This window comes from Lepisosteus platostomus, chromosome 6 (assembly GCF_059453375.1).
Source record: "Lepisosteus platostomus isolate fLepPlt1 chromosome 6, fLepPlt1.hap1, whole genome shotgun sequence".
Classification (NCBI taxonomy): domain Eukaryota; kingdom Metazoa; phylum Chordata; class Actinopteri; order Semionotiformes; family Lepisosteidae; genus Lepisosteus; species Lepisosteus platostomus.
This window is the reverse complement of record NC_142616.1, coordinates 19,984,353-20,009,861: the sequence shown is the minus strand read 5'-3', so window position 1 is coordinate 20,009,861 and position 25,509 is coordinate 19,984,353. Positions and strand designations below refer to the sequence as shown.

The following is a 25,509-nucleotide window of genomic DNA, read 5'->3' as shown; positions in this document are numbered from 1 at the left end:
GCTTAAATGACTTTTTTACAGCTACGTTCATAGGAATCTCAGTGGAAAAGCCCGGCGCTCTCTCTTTTTTTTTCCGTGAGGTGGATGTGTAGGTTTGTGCTGCCGGGCGTTCGCTTTCTGTTGGAAGCTCTAATATGAGGTCGTGAAATGAAGGCTCGCTTCATTCACAAAGCGAGCAAGCAAGTGGAAAAAAACGACAGGCTAAGAATGAAGACTGAGTTCACACGTTAGCCAGTTTATTTGCTAGCTGCCATTTGATATCAAATGAAATGAGATAGGCCACTGCAGGGGGAGAGGGAGAATCAGCAGTTCGAGAAATTGAAATTACTCGGCTTTGTAGAGCTGAAGGAGAGTCTACAGTTACTCCTCCAGCTATTTGATTTTCCAAGGTGATAGTACTTCTAACCCCTCACCCCAATTTTTGCTTTATTGATGGAGAGCTTGCAGATCCCAGGAAAGCAGCGTCCTTTGTTTGAAGAAAAAAAAAAATCACATTCGCAAGAAAAGAAGAGCTTTCTTCCTCCAGGTGGGGGGTGGGATTCCAAAGTACACCACCCACCGCACACCGCATTGCAGACACCTGCCCTCTATAATGGTGGTGCTGCTTCATCACCAGCTCAGGATTGTCTTCCCTCTGCCATGAAATAAACATTCTTCTTCTTTTCATCACACTTCCAACATGTGTAAGGGACCTTAGAGCAGCCGTGGAAACTGAGAGCTGTTCAGTGCTTTCAGGTCATATAACATTTCATCTGGATTATTGCTAAAATACAGGATGTTAATCTCAATTTGTCCCATTGCAAATTTAATTAAATGCATACTTACAGTACCCTGGGCAATGCCAACTGTGTGTATTTTTTTATCATTACAGAAAAAACTGTAGATCCCTGAAGGACATGCAAAACTAAATAATACTCTGAATCTTTGGCTCATGAAACAAATTTACTGGAGTCATTCCTGGGCATGCTCTAAAATGAATTGATATTCTGACATTCTCCATAGGCATGCACAGCAATTACAAGAGACACATAAGCATCTTCCAGCTGTATCGTGCACAATGTTTCAGTGTGTTTTTCATTTTTCACTTTTGTTTTGTGTCTTTATGTGAGAGCTGTGAGAGCTGTGTCATAACCTTTTTATACCTTTTGTTTTTGTGGTGTAAAGAATTGTGATTCTGAGGTGTTATTGTTATTTTTCAAGTGTGGCACCCTTATTTTCATATGAAGGCATTTGTCTTAACCAGGTTTTTGCTTTACGGAGAATCAAATTTTTCATCTCCAGAATAAGTTTGCAGAGGGCATTCATGAGATTTCAAAGCACATCATATTATAGAGTATCGTCAGACCCATTGTACAGGTATGTGGATGCCAAACAAAATAGGTAGTGATTTCTCATCTCATCCCAAGCACATATTGTTTGTGAGAATGCAGCGTCCATTGTACTTAAGTATTCTGAATCAGTTTGATTGGCTGTACATTCATTGACACACTTATTAAAAGCTGTTCTTTTAAGGTTAGTAAGCTTTTGATGTCTTGTCTGTGTTTGTTTCTAATTTCAGGCTAGATTTAATGCACTATGAAGCAATAAGAAACCGTTTCCAATATTTCTGATGACATTTAGAGCTTGTTTTATTACCAGCTTGTGTAATTGTGTGGAGCGGACAAAAGGTCCTGCTTGCTAGCTGATGTATGGGCTCTACACAATGGCTATTCAGTTACGGGAATAAACTAGGCTGCTGCTGGTATTTTTGTTATATGGATGTTTGGAATGACCACCTCCTGAGTGGCTTTACAAGTACAGCCATTTGCCCAAATGCAGGTTAAGCTCCACTGTCTTCAATTCAGTTCAATTAAACTTTATTGTCATTAAACTTACACAGGTGCATAGTATAATGAAAAGTGTTTCTCATTAGTCACTCAGGTGCAGTATATAAATAGGACAGAAGATAAGACAATAGACAGTTACACAATAGCAATAATAGTAACATGTAATAACATAACATAAATAACAATGTAATCAAGTAATTGAAAACTGTGCAAAATTCCGCAAACAGAGAAAATTTAACAGGACAAAAACAGTGCAAGGTAATTCTTGGAACAGTGCAAAAAAATAGTGTGGTTAAAAGTAGTATGGTTAATTAGTATTAAATATTATTACGCCTGTTACTATTTTACTGGGCTATCGAGGAGACAGTACAATTTTGGCTTACATGTGTGTGTGGTGGTGTAGGAGTACAGTGGTTGTGGGTTCGAGGCTGGGTCAGGTGACTAAATGACTGTGACTGGGATTCCCCAAGCAGTGGCCCACTGTTAGCTGTGCACCGCTGAGAATGGGGGTGGGATTAGTTTGCCTGAGCTCTCATCTCCCAGTGACAAGGCGCCCCCTGTGGCCTCCTGACCCCTTGCATGCATGTGGTGCTCTGATGCGCTTCTCCTCCAATTAGCGCTGATCCTTCGGTATGGAGCTGTGCTGCCTGTGACGTACTGAAAGAATATCGAAGCTAGGGAGGGTCGGAGGGGTCTGCCTATACCTCCTCATTCTCCCCCGTGTGCGGTCGCGGCATTCACAGCTGTGAGCTGACACATGGAAAAACCCAAATAGGGTGGGTAGAAGAAAAATCATAAATTTAAAAAAGAAAAAACTGGCAGTCTTGCAGTTCGGTCTTATCTGATGTGGTTATTGGGTACACCGATTCTCTGTAGCTGAAGAAATTTAAAACACCAGTTGAATTACAATAGGATGAAGCCCGAGATCAAAATGCTGATACAGGCGCCAGCGACAGAAGCACACAAAAGGAAATAGAACTCGGCCTCTTACACATGACAGCCCTCCTGTAACACAGGGCGGCCGTGATGCACATGAGAAGATGGTGATGAATGACTCGCAAGCGTGCTGCAAATTGGTGGTGTGAGCAAATCCAGTTTGTTGCTGGTCTATTAGCTCCTTGGCAACCGCTGAACAGCTGCCTTAGAAATAGCCACTGCAGCCCTCCAGCGAGGCGCTGAAATCTCTGCCTGTGACGACCCCACAGCGACTGCAAACAAGCAGATAAATGTACAGACAAGCCTACTATTATGCGTCCTGTGGACACTTAACCGTCTTTATGCTGCTGAAGACAAACGTTAAAAAAAATCTAGATAAATTGGGGCGATTCAGCTTCTTCTCGGAAGAGAACGTTTTGTTGCTTTAGAAAATTCACTTTCAGTTAAAGCCCCCCACATTGTGCTATTTACGGTACAGTAGTTGTTTTCCTTGTTTTTTTACTACCTTAATTAAGATTAAGGACGTGTACCATCAATAGATCAATCAGCCTTATTCTAGTCACCCTGGTAGGGTAATTACTCTAATGTACTTAAGTGTCGTAATTTTTGCAAAAGGCAAATTGTAACAAATTGCTGACAAACTAAGAGTTTCAAAACAGATGAAGAATCATGCAATCATAATTCAGCATGAAGTGCAGGTTTAATTGGGTCAATTATTATGACTTTTTGTCTGTAAGATACTTATATTGATGTACAAAAGAAACAACATTGTGGTCTAATTACCAATTACCTGTTACCTATGGAGACGTCTTTTCTGTTTGATGGTGAGTATAGCAAAAAATAATGAGATCTTCTACCTCAATAAATCGATATATGAATTTAATGTAAAAATTAGACCTGTTTTTTGTGCATCTGTACATATTTTCTCTGAATTTGATTGCGACAAGATGTTTTGAACTTCCCATTATTCTTTAAAGGGTCTTTGAAAGTAAAAAAAAAAGTAAAACACCCTATAGTTCCTTTTTAAAGTTCCTGTGTTGTCTCCCAGAATCTTGTTAATAACAAGAATGTAAATATGATCAATATGCATTTCAGCACCGATGAAGCCCTGTCCAAAACAGACATTGAACTCACCACACTTTTCAGAGAATGGCTGATATGTAAGCGTTCAAAGGAAAGAGTGAACAAATAGAGCAAGCAGATTATCCATCCTCAGGCTGTGGTCAGATGTATTTATACTGTGAGAATAAAGATTAAGGAAGAATATTCTTATGAAAAATGAAGGAGTGCAGCTCTTTTCTGCCCAGAACCTGCATTTCTCTAAGCTTTGACACTGCAGGATTTTCTCTTCTGAGTTTCTGCTACAGTGTTTGGCTTCTCTAGGTTATTCCAGTCACAAAACTGAAACAAACATTTAAATTGTTGTCTTTACATGTCTCTCTTCTAATCCAGACATTCTGTTTCTGTTTGATCTCAGCAGCAAGTCAGTCAGAACGACAATTCAACTGCAGCCCTCTTAGTATAATACTGCACTGCACATGATGGATTGAGGGCAGCTAGGAGGCACAGATTTCTCAGCTGGAGCTCTTCAATATCTAGGTCCATGTACACAGTGTAAGTGATGCTTCAACACCACTTAAAGAAACACACAGACCTTAGGGACTAATTGCTGCAAATTGCTGATTGCTAGAGCCTGAGGATGAGTGATGCCACTTTTTTGGATTTGGAAAGGAAACATTTCAGGAAACTGGGTTTTAAGCCCCTGCACAGCACACTAGGGACGACTGGGGAATACTTGTTGCATATGTGAAATATGTTTTAAATTGAATGTCCAAATTCTTTCATTTTAAAATCATTCCTGCTGTATTTTATATTTGAAGGCACACAAGTGTACAGCAGTAAGTAAGCACATGTAAGTTTAGCAAAGAAATCCGAGCTGTTTCTTTTCTTGAATGCTGAATAAATTGCAGATCGACCCTGCGTTAATGCACATAAGTGAACACTGTGCAATATCAACATGGAAAATGACTCAGAAATCAATGGATACAGTTCAGTATTGGGTTTTTTTCCCACAGCACAGGTTTTGCAGAGTCATATGATTTTTTTTTTCTGGAGTTCTATTGGCTGCTTTTTTTGGTCGAGTCTTTGGTTGACGTCATGGAAGATCAAGCTGGTCTTGATGCTAGAAAGTGGCTCTAGAAAAGGTCTCCCTCCCGAGACCAGCCTCTGCAGCTGATGAGGTGGCATCCTGTTCCCTCTGCCTCACAAAATGACAGAAAGGTAACCAGTCCTGGAAGAGTGACAACAGGCCTTTTATAGCCCGAGATCTGTTACTGCTCTTGAATGTCAAACTTGGTAAGAAATCCTGTGCTGAACTATGAAGTTAATGAAGGCGTTGGAGGGAAATGAGATAAAGAGATACAAGGAAACACAGCTGATGGGAACAAAAATGAAAGCTGTGTATCTGCAGAGTGAAATAAACTACCACCACTGGTTCAATGAATTCACTGCTGTGTTGAAAAAGCACTGTCTGGCGACTTACCTGAAATATACTAAGCGGCATGATTAGAAAATTAGGAGTGAAAGCTTTCACGATCCCATTATACATTTAATGTGCCTTAACATGATGTGCATGTGCAGCAATATACATTAAAATGAAATTTCTAATTTAGGGAATAGCATAGCAACCCTACGATGGACTGCCATCCTGTCCAGGGTGGAAGTGGATGGATGGAATAGCATAGTTCTTAGAAGGAAAATAAGGATAAGAATAATCCATACCAATGACTAATTTATGTAGGATGTCTGCTATAGCGCTGATGACAGTAGTACGTGATTTTCTTCATAGCCAGATATGTTTGGTGTATTGAACCTTGTGTGTATCACAGACGACTCCTCAGAACATGACCAATACCAAAAGATGTGTCTGTGTGGGGTTTGTGTCTGCATTTTCTGGGAAATAAATCTTAGTAAATAGTGATGACCACTGAAATAAGTGCATTAGAAAATGTGTAAGACGTTTGGGAATCTTATGATATTTTGTTTTGAAAAGCTTTTGAAAGCTTGAAGAGCAACTTGAAGAGCACGTAGAAGGCACACTACTGAGAGCTCACTGTCTGCTTCGGCACTACTTTCAGCAACTTCAGCACTACAGTCCTGATGGAATCTGCTGCATATGAGCTGTGTGGATGGCCAGTCTCCTTCAGAGGCAGCATAGTAAAGTCATGAGTTGCAGGCTGTGTCAGCGTGCCTTTGCTCCAAAGGAACAAGTAAAGTTTCATTCGATACTGGAAAGCAGTTAGAAAGAGGGGGATTTCTTTCCTTAGACCTTTTTTTGCTAGCACCCAACTTATGATAAAATGCCTCGTGCTGACCTGAAAGAGGCCTATATGTTAAATCAAGGACAACCCTTCGGTTTGGCATAGTTTGAAGATTTGAGACCACTATTTACAGTAGATATTTAGGATTTATTTTCCAGCTGGCATTATATACCTTCAACACAGAGTTTTTTATCATTCCCTGTATAATGATCGATTTGAAATGCGGGTCCCTGACAAGATATTTTCCAGTACTGTTTGGCATTAATATAAATAGCATGTTAAATAATGCAGAAGTGGCAGCATCAGGAACGTGCACATCAAAGGCAGCAGATTAATGCAGGGGATATAAAGTTTAGTGATCAAGTCCCACTAATGTGGAACTTCAGTAGGTCGGACAAGGTTATTCTACATTAGGAACTATAATTCACTCTGCAAAGCAGCACAGAGTTTTACCACTGATAAATATTCTATATGGCATCAGCAAATTCCCCTTCAACAGTCAACAGACTCACCAGAAGAATTAGGACACAGCAGGCATCCATTTGCAGTGTAGCAGGCACTATAGCACCAGTGTCTGAGATATAATTTCACTTTAATTCTATTCAATTAAGATAACATATACTGCTGTGACTATGGTGCCGATATGTAAATGCTTGGCCCAGTTTTTCTCCATGAAGAAGCACTTATTTTAGGTGTCACGGTTTATAGCTTTCGAATGCCTTTTTGGCACCCAGAGTATGTGCCGTAAATTTTTATAGTGATATATTTTACGTGAGGCTAGAGCCATGCTAAAGAGACAGGTATAAATTTCTCAAATGGGTCTGTATTTAATGTATGAGTCGCAGAAAGGAGCCTATTGCACTCATAACTCCTCTAAATTTATTGAGACTTAAAAAGGGAAAACAAATGTGAAAAAGCTTTTAAAAGCATTCTATAGCATTAAATGCACAAAGAATCATTCCAGAGCACATTTAAAAAGGTGCATTTTTCTTTAAATGTTCTGTAAAAAGCATCAGTTCAGAGTTCCAAAATGAATATGTACAGTTTCAATATATATTACTGGAAGTGGGCAGGGTTTGTAGTGCAACTCTTGGACTGTAGTTTCTTCTGTTTCTGCATGTCCCTCCTGTATTTGCATGAGTTTTCTTCTAGGTCTATGTCCTATATGCAGTGGACTGGTGTCCTGTCCAGGGTGTTTGTGTGCCCTGCAGGGAACTGGTGTCCTGTCCATGGTGAAGCTACAGTACTTAAAAACTAGAACATTTTTTTAGTTAAGTTTACACACCCCTGAGTTTGTCCTTGGTGCAAGAACCTTTTGCTTGAGCTACAAATTTCTTCTGAGTTAACCTTGGAAAGGATGTGTAGACTTTCGGTAAGCGCTGTACATCTTGACGTTGCCTTTGTTTTAGGTTTCAGTTAGTGGTGCAGTAATGAAACCAGAAGTCTGGAATCCAGAAATTTTTTAATTAGATGTGTCAGCTGTATACACATTAAAGGATTGATTGAAGTTACTGTGCGTCAGTCTGTTTTGTGTGCAATAACAATGGTGAATAACAAGCATTTTTAATATTCACTATTGTGTTCATGATTCCAAAAAGCTTTAAAAGGCCTTTTCTAGTTCTGTTTGTTAAGGCACATCCCAGTTTCTCAGCTCTGTGAAGCACTTGATTACGTTGTTTTGAGGCAATCCTAATACAGTCCACCACAATCAAGTCCACCACTTCTCCAGCTCAGAGGAGTCCTTACTGATGGTCCTTGGCTTAAAGCACAGTGCACTTTACATTTGTAATGAAATTTGATTTGACTTAAAAATATTAGACTGGTATTTGTAAAGAGACACAATAAAACTGATGGCAGGTTTAACTATGGGATGGCCATTTCTAAAACTGTTCTAAAAGACCTGTCTGTGCTGTTGACTGAAAGAGTGGTACTGTAGATGATCATTTGTTTCTAATGACTTTTCTCTCTTTTTCTGTCCCTTCTGCTTGCCCTGCCTTCTTTATACCCAGGAAGTGGAGGTTAGTAGCTGTTTCTAAGTCTGTACATTGCTTGTGCCGCTTTTGTCTGATGTCTTTTTTTAACCCCAGAGAATGTTTCCTGAACTTACAGGTGTTACCTGCCCGCATTAATTAGGCCCATTAATATCTCCATTGGGTAAAATACTCGAAGGGAGGCAAGGGGTGACATTGAAGGAAAAAGCTTTTTATATGCAGTTAGTGTCACAATTGTGAGGGAAGATGGACGTGAGAGCTCTAACTTTTTGGAACAGAGCTAAACAGAGCTTGATAAGAGTAGGGTAAGTGTAGCTATAACCATGAAATAAAAAAGTCATGACATTCCCCATGGAGACTTCGGAGAATCACGCTGAATAAGAATTAAGACACAGGACCATCCTCTTGAAGAACTAAGTTCTGAGCTACCTTTATCTGATTTGCCAAGAATGCAGTGTCTGGACTGGGCTCTGAACATCTCTTGGATCTGTACAAGCACTCTGCTTTTGTCAGACAAGCTTACTCAAATGTACATGTTTTTCTCGAAATGCCCATTGCTCAGTATGCATTTTGTTCTTTCACCTGTGCTTCAAACGGTGAGAAAACTAATGTTACCGGTATTACAATCTAATTGAAAATCGGACAGAGAGTTTCAGTCATGATCTTTTTTTTTTAAAGAAGGAGACTGTGAATGCCTGCCAAGTATCTAATGATTTTTAATGATATTGTATTCTTGCAAGTTATAAATCAGATTTCAAGAAATAAATCAGGCTCAAAGTCAAAACAAAATACTTTAGCAAATGTAAAACAAAATCTTTTCATCCAGACTTTATAGGTTATTTAGAAAACATCCCAGATGACATGAAAAAAAATCATACCATAACAGTAATTATACCTTCTTCAGAAGCGTTTGTGAAATGACAGATGACAGCACTGGAGGGAAGGAGAGCACTCTTCTTCTGAACTGAGGCATGGTTGCCTAAACTTTGACCTTCTTCTCTATGGACACAAAACAAATTAGTAGTATTTTCACAATGAAAAATGGGCCTATCCATTTCAACTGTATTCCTTGTTGAAAGAAGATGACAGCTGTAGTGCCAGAGGCCTGGCTGCTTTTTAACTTGCACAGAATGTCAATTGTGAAATTCCTCTTCGATGATGAGAATGCAACCAGTCCTGAATCTGTACGCATTCAATTTGTGAAAGATACCAAAAGGGCAAGTCAACTTTGGGATAACAATGATAACGGTCTTCCTCATTTTTATTGGAGCTTATATTTCATCAGATTTTAAGGTGTGAAAACACTGAAGTGGACTGAACTGCAACCACTCAATGGGCTTGTCTTTCATTAATCACTGCCTGTGATGTGAAAGAGTTACAGTATCCCAACCGTTAAATATTGTCAGTTCATAAGCTGAATTTCTGAGGAAGCTTATAAATGCTCCCGTCTTGATGGAGTCAATACAAGGAGTATCTGCACTTGTCTAGATGTGCCTAGTCTAATTATAGCTACTCAGCCCAAGGAATGGGCAAACTGAAGATTTTAATTATAAGTATTTCACACTACTGAGGCATATGGTCCCTCATCTACTCATGGAGAAAGTTTGAAATGAATTTCTATTTAAAGAGGAAATCCTTGCAATGGACTGACATCCCATCCATGGTGAATTTCTGCCTTATGAGCCTTCCAGTTCTGTCTCTGAATGCGTGGCTTTCCAGTTATGCATTGATTTACTAACAACGATGTCTTTACTCATTTGAATATTTTTAAAAAGTTCAAGACAAAACAAGTGCCATGTTGTCAGGATCAAACCCTGTTTGTACTGCGTGTCTGATTAATAAATCATCTGATGTCTCAATGGCGCGTACATGGGAGGAACACTTTGAAGACGGTGGTCCTTAGGAAATATTCCCAGTCAGGATGATAAATAGATAAGGAAGACCACTGCTCTCAAAACCTGTGATGTTCCCTGCCCGTTGTGGGAACCTTCAATCCTCAGCTGGGTTGTTTTGTATATCGTAGCATAAAGCTTGCTTCTTGGATCTATTAAAATTAAAACTGTCTTGTGAGACACACGGGCCTGGCAACAGACTGGAATGAAGTATTTTTCCTGGGTTTTTTTTTTTTCAAACAATTAGAAAGCTTTTAGTGTTTTAAAAGTGCTGACTAAACTGCAGTTCTCAAAGAGATAAATATCTAATTAGTAGATGTTTTTTCATGAGAACATTTGTTTTTGTCACAAATTCTCATCTGTTGTGTGAGTTATGCTTCATTTACAATCATTTATTTTTGCATCTTTTCATTTCTGTGGGGTCAAATTCAATGAAATGTACCTGACAGGAAATGATGCAATAATTGTATCATTCAGTGACTATCCTCAAAGTTGATAATTATTTTTCACCATAATTTTACATCTTTTAAATTAAATACATATATTTTAATACAATTTATAAGGATACTATAGTGTGTAAACAGCTTTTCATACATTTTTAATTATATGTATTTCAAAATAATCTAAAAAGTAATACATACAGCAAATTCATAACCATCTGTAAGAGAACAGGTTTTTGGGAAGATTGTAGAAATTCAATTCATAGCTTTAAGGAAACAGAGTGTGTTTTATTTTATATAGTATTTTGTAAGCTCTTTTTGAACAATAAAAACATTTTATTTCTCTGTAGGATGATTATATCCGAACCTGGGATGAAAACCAAGGATCAGATGAGAGTAAGTATAAAGGATTAAACCTTTATAACAATGCTAGCCAATATTAAATGTTATTCACATTTGTGGTAAAATGTTTGATTACACATGAAATTAGTGGTATCATATGAGTCAAAACAATAGTCTTACATACATACAGTAGGAAACCAGTCCAGGTGAAGCATTTTTATTTTACAAAATTAACAATTAAATCTCTGCAGGTTCTTTTTTATATTTTAACTGTGAACTTGAGAGAGTTCTCTGTATCTTGTAATGGGGTTTCTGTGGATATTTCTATATGCAGAAAGAAATACTCAACATCAGCATAGCTATAAAATAGCTTATTCATCCTGAACAATAGAAATTGATCTGATCTGTTCACTTCCTTGGTTTTTTTTGTCCAGAGATCGACAGTGCATAAATGTTTCTATAAAAGGTGTATAAAAACCTTCCTTATGTAGTAAACATTTCAACATTGTTATTTCTAATGAGTTCATCTACTGTGCTACAACCACTTAGTGTATTCTGACTCATTGCACTATGTGACACTGCTATTAGGAAGAAGGTTCACTGTGTATTAAAGTAAGTGTTTAATGTAATGCTAGATTACTGTACATACTCTAAAATAGATGCAATGCCATCACAATGAAAAATAAAAATACTGTTTATTATCACCATCATGTTGGTTTCAGAAGTCTAGCTTTGACACAAGAACCACATGTGAAGGTCAGACCAAAGCAAATACATATTTCAAAACGGTGGATGTTTTATTGAAATAGTTTAGCTTTCTTGAACTGCTTTCTTGAAAAAAAAAAGCTTTAAATCTTCAGAATGACCAGCACATTTCAGTGTTCTTAATGTGTGTGATCAAAGTACATTTGCATGTGAAAATTTCCATTATAAATCTTTCATTTGTTTTCTCGGTAGGGTGCTTTTGCCCTTCAAACTACATTTAATTGCCCTCGAATGTGGTGAGGTCATTCCCAACTTGTGAATATGGATTCGTTAAAGGGCCTCTTACAATAAAACATTTTCAATTGATTGCATGTAAAAAGTAAGCTTTCAAAAGTGAGCAGTCCATTAGCTAATGCCTCAAGAAAGGTAAAACATTGTGTAATTACAACTGTGGCCGTATAACAGTGGAAGCTAAAAGGGGCTTATTTAGCAGTCAGTGTGACTGCTGTTTCTTCTTAGTGGAAATTGACTGATTTACAGGACTGCAAGAGGCAGGGGACTCTGTGGTTCTGACAGCCAAGTCGCAACTCAGAACCAGGTTCTGATTCCCATTGAGCAGTCCTGTCCTGTAGAAGCCTTTTAATGTTTGCATAAACCAAATATTTTACTCCTCTGACAAGAATCAAAGTAGTCGACATGGGATGATGCACCTAATTCTTTTTCTTTTCTCTTTGTGTTCTTCCATCAGGTATAGAGTCAAATAACAGTCCATGTTAAGTGTAATGACTCACTGTAAATTACCACATCTGAAACCACACAGCCCCTAAGGTAGCTTGTAGTCTTTCGTGGTGAGTTTTTTTCTGAGCTACCTGTTTGTACCAGGGTCATCAAAGCCCTTAAAATAACTGAAATGTTCTGGAGCTTGAATGTCAGTGTGGAATTGTGCAATCGTCAAAGCTCTGACACTAATAAAGAGTAGTTACAGAGACCACCTTAAGTGTTAAGAAACATCAACTTTGATATAAATCAACCTGTGCCTCTTGTCTCGTGTTTGTACTCCCTTCCCTCGGTTCTTTTGAGAAAAAGGGAATAGATAAGGAGGCAAAACAGAGCTACAGAAGAGCCTGTGTTCTGCCTTTTCATCCCACAGTGAGCCGGCGTGTTCCAGAAGGATTTTTGTATTCTGCAGATAAGATGGACAGGCTGGAAAAACAAAAAGTTCCTTATCCCCAGTCCGCCCACTGCGCTTCACTGTGAGGTGGTGTGGGAATTTCTGCTGAAAGCCAAGGAGGGCGTGATTACTATTCTAAAGTAATGTGCCTCATCCTCCTGTCCAACGTGAGCATCTGAAAGGGCGTTGTTCTCAGCTGCGTGGGGCAATATTCATTTTAATAGCATTGATCTTGCTCCCAAAGGGACTAATTCAACGGGCCTCATTGATCTGCCTCTTTCTAAAACTGAATTAATAAGGCAGTAGAAAAGTGGAGCTCCAGAGATTTATCACATTCAGGCATTACAAAATCAGTGTGATATCTTTCCTTTAAGGATTTAAAGATATAGACATCAGTGTGGTGCATTTATTGATATTTATGCTTCAAACGCCTGATTTAGTGTAATCCAGCTGGGTAGCCAGAGGCATGCCTCCCTGTTATGAACCAGAAGAATTTTTGGAACCACAACCACAGACAAACCACAGACAAAATTCAACAATTCAAATAACGATTATAATTACTGGCATCTTTATATCTTTATTCATCCCAAAGCACCTTGAACTGGAAGTACGTTGCTTAAACGAAGAAGCCCAGTCACTGAGGTGCAGCCCACACCTGGGAGATGGGTGGCAGCAGTTATGAGTCGGCAGCCCCACTGCACAGCAGGGCAGGCAAAGCAGGGAGAGATGTGGAACGTAGCTAGGGGTTAACATAATGACCAGCACGATGTCCCTGGTCACTGTACTGGGGCACTGGCATGCAGATTAGAGTCCAGAGAGAAGAGCCCCACCTACACGTGCACCGGCACCGTTTGAAGCAAAAAAAACTCTAAGGCCTTTCCTCTCGGAACGGACAAGGCCCGGCCTTGCCTAGCTTCTGAGACCTGAGCAGAACAGGCCAAGAGGTGATTACTCTGCTGTCAAATGATCATTCTACATAGATATACATTAACTGTAAAATGGTCTGTCAACTAGATCCACCTAGGGATATTCCCGAAATATCTCCAGATGTGTTTAATCCAAGGCCCTGGCCCTGCTTGAATTTTACTTAGCTAGCAAGATACCATGGACGTTCTCGGTGCTGAAGAGCTGGATAAATGTGGCAAAAAATTAAAACACTGCACTATTTGTAAAGGTGCTGCAACTTTCTAAATTTCTTCCATCTGTTATAGGGCTATATAAATTTTATATACATAATGTATACTATATATTATAGGAACAAGTAATAGGTTTAAACTATTACTTGTTCCTTTCCAGCCTACGCATGCTGACGCAGCTACCCACCTGAACTATATATTATAGGGCTGTATAAACGATGTAGATGCATGTGGGTTTTGGCTGACAAGGCCAATGAGAGAGTATTCAAGTAAATCTGCTACTAAGGCCATATAATCAAACAAAAATAGAAATTTCTACAAAAAAGAACAGTTTTTTAAAATCAATAATTCTGGACATTTTTTGACGTTACATCACTCCTTGGGTTGCAAAATTGCTGTGATTGCTGTGAAGGCTTCCACTATCACCCTCTTGTGGGTCAGTTTAAATGTTTGTTTCTGGCAAGTCTGTGTGCTCGACTGCTTTTCCTTCAATCCCAACCCCCTCTGAATAAGCGCCAAAATTATCAGTATTGTGAACAAAATATTTTTTTATTCATAGGAAATGTCTATATTAATGTTTGTGTCTCCAGGTTCATGGTCGCAGTGTTGCTGTGTCACAATGCCAGGTCTCACTGGGTTGTTTCTGAGGTGCTGCTGAGTCACTGCACCTCCCATGAGAGAGAGCACAAGAATATAATCTAATGCACATGGGAAAGACAGCAGCAGTGCACCAACCTAAAAGAGTGTCATGTTCACAAGCCACCTCTTATTGATTTAATAAGAGACTGCGAATTAAACATCACCGCATGAAATACCTTTGTACTTACCTCACCTAAGAGGGAGGCTCATGCTTCCTCTTATTTAGAACATTTTAAAAATCCAAAATATGAATGTCTGCCGAATTCATATGAAATTTAATCATGTCACTTTCTTTCATCGGGATGCATAGAGTCTCTACGCCCATCTTCCTCCAGTGAAAGGCAGTTTGAAAACAGTTTTTGGACAAAGTATTTTAGGTAATTTCTTTACAAAAGAGTGCTTGTGAAACGCAGCTTGAAACGAGACAGATGTCAGCAGTGAGGTGGTGTCACTCTTAGCTGTTTGGAAGATTGGCTTTACTCAGCCCTTCATTCAGGTTGACCTGCATTAAAAACCCTCACTGACCTGTACATTACATGACATCATCCTTAGTGCAAAGGATACATGGAGTAGCAGAACAATATAGAAGTAAAATGGACATAATTAGATACATTATACAAAAGTAAAGCAAATAAGTGGAGGTATCTAACTTAGAAGGGAGGACAGCAAACAGTGTTCAGTTTCTTTACAGCTCTGAGTTGTTCTAGTCTGTCTTTTGCTCAGCACGTTATCCCCAGATATGGCTTAATTATTGGCATTAGAATTGGTGTTTGGCGAGGAGGGTATCTCTGTTGAAGGCTAACAAGCACAAACAAAGGATGGAAGAGATGACAGTGTACAAATTGTACCAGCCTCAAGATACATTAAATCTACTCTGTCTGGCTTTTTTCCCCTGCTAAGCAGGATTTGGGCAGATTACAAAACGGGAGACTAATTCTGTGTTTTAGATTTGTAAGCTTAGTATAGCCATGCTGTGAAACACATTTTGCTCCTTAGCTTTAGAAAGGCAGCAGTAGGGCCTCCATGTTCTATTTGTGAGCAGCAAATCACAGTTCAGTAAATGCCAGTATCAACACAGTGTGCCAGTTTCCATGGAAACATCATTCTATTCATATTTGCTTTAAGCTGCCAAGATTTGTTAAGTGAAAGTACAAAGTGAAATACCAGGAGGAAGTGCAGCTATGCTTTTATGTACTGTATGTTTTCACATCGTTTCGCGGATTTACCCGGTTAGTTTCTCTAAATACTTTGAGAAGTAACAATTGGTAGTATTCTTCTTTCCTAGGTGATAAGGAGCTGAAACATAGTGGAAGAGAAAGAGAAGCAATGCAATCAGTTCTGTAATATTACTCTGACTGTAATTTATTTGTATTCTTTACAAGGTTTGTTTTTGCTCAAAATGACAACATGACTAACATACAGTGTGAAATAGAAATTGAAGTTTCAGTTTATACCTATCCCTACTGGTAAAGGAAAAGAAATGTTTTACATGTGTTGAATTACTTCCCAATGGCCCTTTACCAATCATGGCCTCCTAATAATCCCCCTCTATGAATTGGCTTCATTACTCTGCTCTCCTCCCCACTGATAGCTGATGTGTGGTGAGCGTTTGGCGCACTATGGCTGCCATCACATCATCCAGGTGGGGCTGCACATTGGTGGTGGTGGAGGGGATCCCCATTACCTGTAAAGCACTTTGAGTGGAGTGTCCAGAAAAGCGCTATATAAGTGTAAGAAATAATTATTTTTATTTTTATTATTATCATCTTGTTCCTCACCTCTTCAGGGGTTCCTTTCATTCTGGCTAAAGCATGATTTTCCAGCATGCCTCAAGGTTTGTAAAACAGTGGCTGTGTTTTATAACACTGAGTTCACTCAAGATCAAACTCAAATGGGTTTGATGAAGACAGTGGCTGTTTAAGGATTGGTAAACTAAACAGCCATAATTTCCCTGGCAGACGGGACAATGAATAAATGGCTCTGTGGGTGCAGTCCGAGCAGTTACTCCTTGTATATTGCCCTCTGTGCTTTTTCCTCTTGGAGGAAATCGATGAGACAGTGAGTGTTAAAGTAAAGATCTTTCACACCCTGACAGGTGTCCGCCAAACTGAGACGACACTGAGCTATTACTGCCTCCATTACACTGATACATCAGTGTAAATTAACTCAGGTTGAACCATTGATCCAGCCAGGAAGGGGGGGAGGTGGGCGGAGGAAGAAAAGATATATTGTTAAAGTCACTGGCGTTTTAAAAAAACTGTAATGACTGATGTGCTGAAGCGGTATTAAAATACAGTACCCATGATAACACAGTATACATATGATATTGTTTTTATAGTGAAAAATATTGCAGTTTCTAGCATCAGATTTTAAACATGGATTTTCTTTTTGTTCCAGGCTGTCAAATTCTTTATAATTAATTGAAATGCTTCTTACTATTATAAGATCTCAAAGTTTTGTGGCCAAGTGGAAGCACATTGACAGCTTACTGTGTGTACACATCGCAAGTTTCAGAATCTCGTACCTGGCTCACAATTACTTTTTTGTATCTGGATTTGAAGTTGTTAAGATCCATTAGTTAAGGATGAATGTGAAAGTTCTTTGCCCGGGAGCTTTATTTGTCATTTATGAGGCATGGAGTGCTATATGTGCCCAGCAAATTCCTTTAAATATGTCAATATGTAAATGTCACACTGTCTGTAACCCCAAAGGACCAAGATTTGATTCCTATCTCATACTATGATGAGCCACTAAGTGTGCATTTCTGTGGTTTATTGAAGCTTCTATAACTCCTTATAAATAGTACTACAGCACACTGCTAAGCCAGGTAAATCCATTCTTAAACATCTTAATCTTAAACAACATACCAGTTAGGACCCAGTGTACTTATTTTAATGCAGAAGCATAATCTGGTGGAATTTCTATCAGATTAAAGGAGTAAGGCGGTGCTTTATAAAATATATAAGAAAAAACACAAATAGAAAAGATTATTGCAATCTAGGCTGAATAATAAATGCCCTTTTCAAAATTACAATGAAACAGTAGAGGATGAAAAAAAGTGTCCCAGAGATAATAAATAAAAACTTTTTGAGTTAAACGGCTTATATAATATAAACAAGTTTTTTGCACAAGTTTTTATTAAGGCATAAACTGAGAACAGGCTGCACTAATACTGATGCCAATGATAACACTGCCTAATATAATAAAGACCTAAAGGCAAAGGTTTTTAATATATTAGGCAGTGTTATCATGGAAGAGGCAGAAGTGTACAGGTGTAAGAAGCACTACAACATAAACTCATCTCCAGAAATTGCACTTAAAGAAACAAGAGATGTTATTCATAGACTGTTAACAAAACACTTCCAGCAGTCACTTAAGTCAGATGTGATATCACACATTCTTTTTTTTCTTCTGGAAAACATGGGAAAGCAATATAAAGAGGCTTACAATTTTAGAATATCTAGATAAAAGTGTAGAAGTAAAATTGAAAGATGTAATGTTAATATTGTGTGACACAATGGTAAGCTTTCATTTGGACTACAGTTTCAGTCACCACATACTGTACATTTCTGCTCTGGAATTAGTCCAGAAAAGAGAAAATAGATGCATTCCTGAGCTAAACAGATTTGCGTATTCAAGATTCTCAAAGGTATTGACAAAGTCAGCTGGAACACAAATAACACAAATAGAAACTTTGGGGCAGTGTATTTCACACTGAGGATGATTTAACAATATGCATTTTTTACACAAAGAGCTGCAAATATGGACCATGTATGAAGTATGAAACAAGCTACACAGCGGTGTTGAAAAAAGTGATGCTTTTGCTTCTTACAAGAAATGGCTGGATAACATCTGGCTGGATTGATTTAGCTACTAAGTACCAAACAAGCTAGAATGGCTGTCCGTTTTGCACTATGTTAATGTCCTTATGTTCTCATTTTTCCTGTGCCTTCCAACACTCTATAGAAAGAAAACCTTTCATCTGATATAAAAAGGGCTGTCTGCAAGTGCTTTGTGCTGTGATTTAAAAACAAACAATGGAAATAGTCTCAATGATCAGGGAGATTTAGAAAGCAATTCATTTGTCATTTGACCTTGAACAACTGGTTCTTCCTCAGAACATTTATGATTAATCTCTCTTTGGAATGTCTTTGTTTGTCAAGACGGTGACAGAAATCTGCAGAAAGCAGTCTGAATGTACAATATAGTGTCCCCTTCTATTGATGAGAACTGGCTCACAATATTTGGGGTCTTGCTTTACTGCGACGGGGCTGCTATCCATTCAACTCATACATGATATTCCAATCTCAAATGATGAAAATGACTGAAATATGAATCAATTTATTAACTAGTGTATAGGAATAGAGACTCAGTGTTTACTTTGATTTGAAGGATTCACAGCTGCTCCATAGCCGTGTGAGAGGCTCTGAAGAAAGTAGAGGAGAAAGCAGGTTAAAGGCAGATGCATTTGAATGAGACACTGCCTTTGTTCAGGAAGATGGCAATAAAATATGAGTGCCTCCTCTGCACTGACACGTGGTGGAGAGGTGCCCTGCTCTGTGATTGATCTCTGGGAGACAGCCAGTGCGGAGCAGCTTGTTTCCCTGTGATGCCGTGCTGAATCACTTTGTGTCTGCAGCTGTGGACACCACCAAGGACCCGTGCCAGAAGGTGAAGTGCAGCCGGCACAAAGTCTGCATAGCCCAGGGCTACCAGCGGGCCATGTGCATCAACCGCAAGAAGCTGGAGCAGAGGTGAGCAACGGGCCTGGGGCGTCTAATGTCATGCCTGGACAAAAAGCGCAGCAGCCTCCAAGTTTATTCAGGCTTGCTTTATGCGCTGAATTTTTTTAGAGGTTTAGGACACAACATTAGGTAATATGGAGATGATAACTACAGGCCACGTCACCTGTAGCAGTTCCATATATTCACAGATAACTAAAGGTAAATTATGATAGTGTCTTTGACAGCATTGCCCTTGACTATTGTGGATCCATTAATGGATCACATGTGGCAAGAATGAGTCATATTGCTTGGAAAATACTGCTGTTGCTGGTTAATTTCCTGTTGATATTGGTGTATTTATATATTTTAAAACAGTGTGAGAAACATAATCCAAGTGTGCGGATACTTAATACCTTTCTTTTTACATAAGAGGTCAGACATTGACCATTTAATCCTTTCTCTGACCTGCAGGTTTTCACTGTCCAAACCCCCCAAAATATATATTTAGCTTACTGACATAAAACAGGAAAGATTAGCTAGTGCTCAATAAGCAGGGAGAATAATCAGAAAACGTAATGGAGTGAAACATTATTATGTGCAAGTTCTATCTGCAGTGACAGACATTAATCTTTTTCAAAATAGAACCTCATCTGGAAAATTGCCCATGAGGTGTGCAACTCTGTTTCTTTACAGGTGTGGGAAAATGGGAAATCTGCATGAGAGTTAATCATTCCTAACGATATGATACCTGAAGATAAATTCGTCATTAAATACAAGCCATGAATGTCAGGTCACCAAAATGGGCAACAAATCTTTAAAACTGTAGATGTTCAAAGGGCACAACATTTTGAAAATTAATTCCAGATGGTGTGTTGGTATTTTTAAACAGAAGAGGATTATGAGGCTCTGAAGATACACGATGAAATGACAGGGATTGGGAAATTGTACAATTGCGTAATTGCCATCCTTCTGAAAACTGCCTTTATTGATAAGCGGACCGATAGGCCTGTGAAGACAGGGCCACTCTGTGCATACCTGATGTTTCTCAATAAAAAAAAAAATCTGTTGGCTCAACACAGCTCAACAGAAAATCGTAGCCTGTTTTCACAGTACGTTCCAAATTGATTTTTCTTTTGCCCTGGGTCTTGCACTTAGAATCAAACAGCCTGCAGTAAAGCTGCAAGACAACAGCTGCAAGCCCTGTCCAGTGTCTGCGTCTACTCCAGTGTGTGGATCGGACGGGCACAACTACGCTTCTCAGGTAAAGGAAATGTATCTCATGATGCTACTTTATACTGCGGCATACTGTATATTCACATTGTAAATTGCAAACTAATCTTCAAGTGGGACTAGTCAGGATGGGTTTTGACCTAGCATAAATGCTGTTCCCTATGCTTTAAGTTATGAACTGAAAGCAAAACATGGCTTGATGTCTTACAGAATTTTTTTTGTTCCTATTAAATAATTGAAGTCACAAAATTCTTAAAGCCAGCCACATGTAGAATGATCATTTTCACTGCACAGCACATTTTTTTGGTTTAGATATTTCTGTGCATGAAGAGACTTGCACTGTGCATGGAATAGGCATTCGGCGTAGAATGGGCATATTTAAAAAAAATTAAAAGAATGACTGTAGAATTCATTTTTACTTCTTTCTGTCTGTAATTTCAGCCTTGTTAAAAAGAGAAAGCACAATGATTGTTCACCTCTTCTGCGGCTCAGACGGCTTAAGTAAAACAATGTGTAAATCGATACAGATATAGGTTGCTTTGGGTAAAAGCATCAACCAAACTAATGTATAATCTGCACTCAAAAATTGAGGCATTTGAATGAGCAGTTTTTCCCCCGTCACTACAATAAATATTTGATGTGGATAGAAGCTGCACATCACTGCCCTGTCTGCTGCAAGCTGATTGATGAGACTGTTGCTGCCAGTTCATCGTGCAGACGACGGTCTGAGAATGGACAGCATCACTGCCCTGCAGAAGCCCCAGGCACTTGCTGCCAGTTACTGAGGGCCTCGCCCTCTTGTTTGTGTGCTTGCAGTGTAAACTGGAGCAGCAGGGTTGTCTGACTGGGAAAGAGCTGACTGTGAAATGCACTGGACAGTGTCCGTGTGCCACAGACACCTCCCTGACATCCGACTCCGAAAGCAAACAGGGTGAGTACGGCTGAGCAGTGCGGCACGACAGAGCTGCCTGCTCTGAAATTTGGGCTGCATCTCCGTCTCCACCGATATGAATTCCTGTGTTGCAACAGGCCTAAATGTTGCTAACAAGAGCAATTGCCCAATTTTTCTTTTTAATACTGCGTTCACTATGGACGACAACATCCAAGAATTGAATGTTTTGTAAATGTTTGGAATACTTAGTGAGAAACGTTTGGCTTAACTGGCTTGTTCCATGGGTATCGTCATAAGATGGCCATAAGATGAAGAAGCTCGAGCCCCATTCAGAGGGAATGGACCAAGGGGAAGTTGCAATGAAGAGATGGGGTAGAGGAGGGATGCTTGAGACAAAATGCAAAGGGAGGCGTTTGAGTTCAGTATACAGTTTGTAGCTAGTTTTGGAATGATGTTGACTAGGTGCTGCTAAGTCAGATTGACCTGTCATTGATATTGCTCCTGAACTTCAGTTAATGACTTCCTCTAAGTATTGCGTTGTAAAACCCTCAAGACCACTGTCAGGTGCTCACCAGGCAATGTGAACACCTACAGTACCATGAGCAACAATGGTCTGGGACTACCCCACTCCAGGTACTGGCCTCCATCGGGAGGACGGACACGACCAGTCTCCCAGTACAGTGTAGTGTAGATGCTGCTCTGGAAATTGCCTCTTTGCTGCCGGGCTGATTCCCCGACTCGGTTGGTGTCTTTGTCCCTCAGAGAGCTGCACTGGGCAGGACCTGGCTGACCTGGGCGATCGCCTCAGGGACTGGTTCCAGTTGCTTCACGGAAACGCCAAGCAGAACAGCTCGGGGAGGCCAGGAGCCAGCACGGCCTCAGGTAAGGGGGGCCACTGGGCCGAAATCCGTCCTTCGCTGTTAATGTCCTGCAGAAATATGTATTATTTCAGCTTGACAGAGCTGTCCGTATCCAATCCGTTTTTAGGAGAAATATTTTTAGAAAAGAGTTAATAGCAGGAGTAAAGATAATTTCATGCCAACCAATCTAAAATGGCTCAGTTCTAGTGACTCCCAGCTCTTTGAAGCAATTTCAGAATGAAGTGAGGCAAGAAGTTATTACAGACAGGGGACAGACTCTTTTCTAAATCCCCCGCCCCATCAATAGGGTAACTACTGACTCTTTACACATGCACACCTTGGGGACATTAGCTGGCAGCAGGAAAAGGAATGGAAATTTCAGAACCTCTTGAACATAGGAGGGGGTAAAAAGATACCTCACAGGACGGCAGCGAGTGATTTAACAATGTGCAGCTGCAGTGCTCTGCAATGAGGAGGAGAGGTGAGGACTCTGGACTGGCACCTGGATGCTTGTGAGATCAGATTGCAGGTGGTGGCACACTTGTCGTAGTCCTGCGCAAGGTAGGTTGCTCAGATCTGGCTAAAAGCCCTGTTGTTTAAATGGTCACCTCCCGGGTCATCATGTGTAATTGGGAAATTGTTCTCGGTTGATACCTGGTGCAGTAACACTTTATTATTCACCTGCAGTTCTGGATAAGAGCCTTGTGGCCAGCTGTAAGGATTCCATCGGCTGGATGTTTTCGAGACTTGACACCAACAGCGACCTCTACTTGGACCAGTCCGAGCTGGCAGCCATTAACCTGGACAAGTACGAGATCTGTATCCGGCCCTTTTTCAACTCCTGCGACACTTACAAAGATGGGCAGGTTTCCACCGCAGAGTGGTGCTTCTGCTTCTGGAGGGAAAGTAAGTTTCTGTCAAGTCAGAGACAGAACCCAGACAAGCAATAAAGCTGTGTTAGTGGGCGTCTAGTTGACAATGGAACAAGCAGAGGTTCATTCAATACTGAAAAAGAAGAAACACAACATTTGGGCTGTGAGTCTCAAACCCAAAGAAGGTTGGACAGCCCAAATATTCTGTTTCTCTGTTTTGTTTTTCAGCATGGAATGAACCTTTACTTGTTCCTTTGCAGCCAGCGCACACTGACACATCTCTCCACTCAAAAGGTGTAGGTAACAATAACTAGTTTTAGACAATCGTGACTCACTGTTCCAAAATGCAAGATTCGTTTTTATGTCAACAGTGGATTAATTCTGGATACTGGGAAATATTTAACAAGGTAGTTTCTCTGCACATTTGGTCCATGTGGTGTCTTGGGAATAAAAGCGGTACTTTCATCTCAAAGTGCTTAGCAGTGTAGTTCTCATGAAAATCAAAGATATTAATAGCCTACAAAAGACATCAGAACAAAGAATCTCATAGGGCTTTGCTGAAGTTGTGTGCTAAAATTGGAAATCAGAGACTGTGACTGTAGTTTTACAGACTTTGCAAAATACAAAGAGTGGCCCGCTGCCAAAAGCGATCCGGCCTCGCAGTCTGATTCCCAATAATAGGATTTAGATCTGGTGCGGCGGCTCTGTGGCTAAGGATCTGCGCCTGCTGTGGCTGGAAGGTTGCCAGTTCATATCCCATGACCGGCAAAGAAATTCTACTCCAGTGGACCCCTGAGCAAGGCCCTTAACCCCGACTGCTCCAGGGGCGCTGTATAAAATGGCTGACCCTGTGCTCTGACCCCAAGCTTCTCTCCCTGTCTCATGAAGAGCAAGTTGGGGTATGCGAAAAGACAAATTCCTAATCCAGGAAATTGTATATGGCCAATAAAGTGATCTTATCTTAGATTTGTATTTTGAACGTGACTGTCCTGGAAGAGTTGTTATCCTTGACTCTGTTATTACAGACCGACATTCACAATGACTCTGCAGATGACTGAGTTCCCCCTACACTGTGGTTCAGAGCAGACTCCAATGGGCTGCTGACGTGACTCATAGTTGAACTAACACTGCTCACGTTTGATCAAAGGCAGACAAGTCTCACTGGAGCTCTGCTGGCTCAATCGGGCCTGACACAGCTTGTCTCCTCGTTGTTACAAGGGAACGAACATGCACTGGAAGTTTCCGTGGCAGAGCTGTACTGCATCGTCTGTGTTGTTGACATCCTGGCTCCCAGGACGCTGAGAATGCAACATTCAGCTGGGCAGCGATGCAGAAACGGCCAATGTTCAAGACTCCAGCAAGGCTGGCAAAAACTGTTCTACATTGTTTCTCATTGAGTGAGAGTTGCTGTGAAGATGTCCTTATACCGTGGTTGGGTTTTTCCCATGAAACTAAGTCTTCATGCACAAAATGTCCCAGACACTCAAGGACAGTGTTGTAGAATTAGTGAAAAACAAACAGACAGGTGGATGATAAGAAGTGATCTGGAAACACAGCACATATTCTAGTGCGCTGGACTTTGTCACAGAACTGCGGCTTCTCTTTTCTTTCTCAGAGCCTCCTTGCCTTGCTGAACTCGAGAGGATTCAAGTGCAAGAGGTGGCCAAAAAAAAGCCGGGTAAGTGACCGTCAGGGGCCAGACTCAGTAAAAACACAGGGGCCAGGTGTGTGACCTGTGGGGCCTTTGCGGGATGTTTGTGCGACACAGCACTCTCGGCAGGATCCGGCGCGATTCATTAAACAGATCACAAGCGCGAGGCAGGGATTACCTCGTAATCAGTACGAGGATTAGAGAGCAGAACTGGCATCTGGGAAAGGGCTTTGGATTTGGCACCATACACTTCGGGACTCCCCAAGGGCACTGCACAGGTTTTCCATTGCATTCTTCTCCTCTGCTAAAAAACAATCGGTTGTAAATCCCCTTGGGTAGTAAATCAGCGTTGCAATGCAGTGTTGCAGTCTGCCAGGCCTCCCTAGTCCCCTGGGAAAGGGATGGAAGTAAGCACCTATCGCCTACTGCATCCTCTTGGTAAGGGGCCAGTCGGATAAGCCATGTGCTCTGCCTTTCCCAGGAAGTACACAATGTTTGATACTCCAGGGTCTTGGGCCAGTAAACTTACAGGTTAGTCAGCTGTAGGTCAGGTCAGGAACTGAGAACCAGTTTGATTTTGGGAAGAGTCTGTGGCTCTCCAGTCGTGACCTGCGTCTGTTGTGTTTGCTAGGGATGTACATTCCCAGCTGCGATGAAGACGGCTACTACAGGAAGCTGCAGTGCGACCAGAGCCGGGGGGAGTGCTGGTGTGTGGACCAACATGGAGGGGAGCTGGTGGGATCCCGAGTCCATGGGAACCCAGACTGCGGTAAGGCAGAGTGGGATCAGAGCAGGGCCAGTATGTCCTCATACATCCCTACATCACCCATGTCCTGCTGTCATTTTTTAACGCCATGAATGTTCTATTTGATCTCAACACTC

The 25,509-nt window shown here is 40.5% G+C and overlaps 1 protein-coding gene across 1 annotated transcript in view; it reads left to right on the top strand.

The window, feature by feature from the left end:
- spock2 (SPARC (osteonectin), cwcv and kazal like domains proteoglycan 2) overlaps positions 1-25,509 on the top strand; it is a 47,696-nt gene that overhangs the window by 17,553 nt on the left and 4,634 nt on the right. Inside the window, exons 2-9 of the mRNA XM_088634652.1 lie at positions 10,756-10,801; positions 19,038-19,152; positions 20,278-20,383; positions 21,169-21,283; positions 22,007-22,126; positions 22,792-23,010; positions 24,592-24,654; positions 25,259-25,396. Of these exons, the coding sequence (XP_088490778.1) occupies positions 10,756-10,801; positions 19,038-19,152; positions 20,278-20,383; positions 21,169-21,283; positions 22,007-22,126; positions 22,792-23,010; positions 24,592-24,654; positions 25,259-25,396 (922 nt within the window). The remainder of the gene's footprint in view (positions 1-10,755; positions 10,802-19,037; positions 19,153-20,277; positions 20,384-21,168; positions 21,284-22,006; positions 22,127-22,791; positions 23,011-24,591; positions 24,655-25,258; positions 25,397-25,509) is intronic.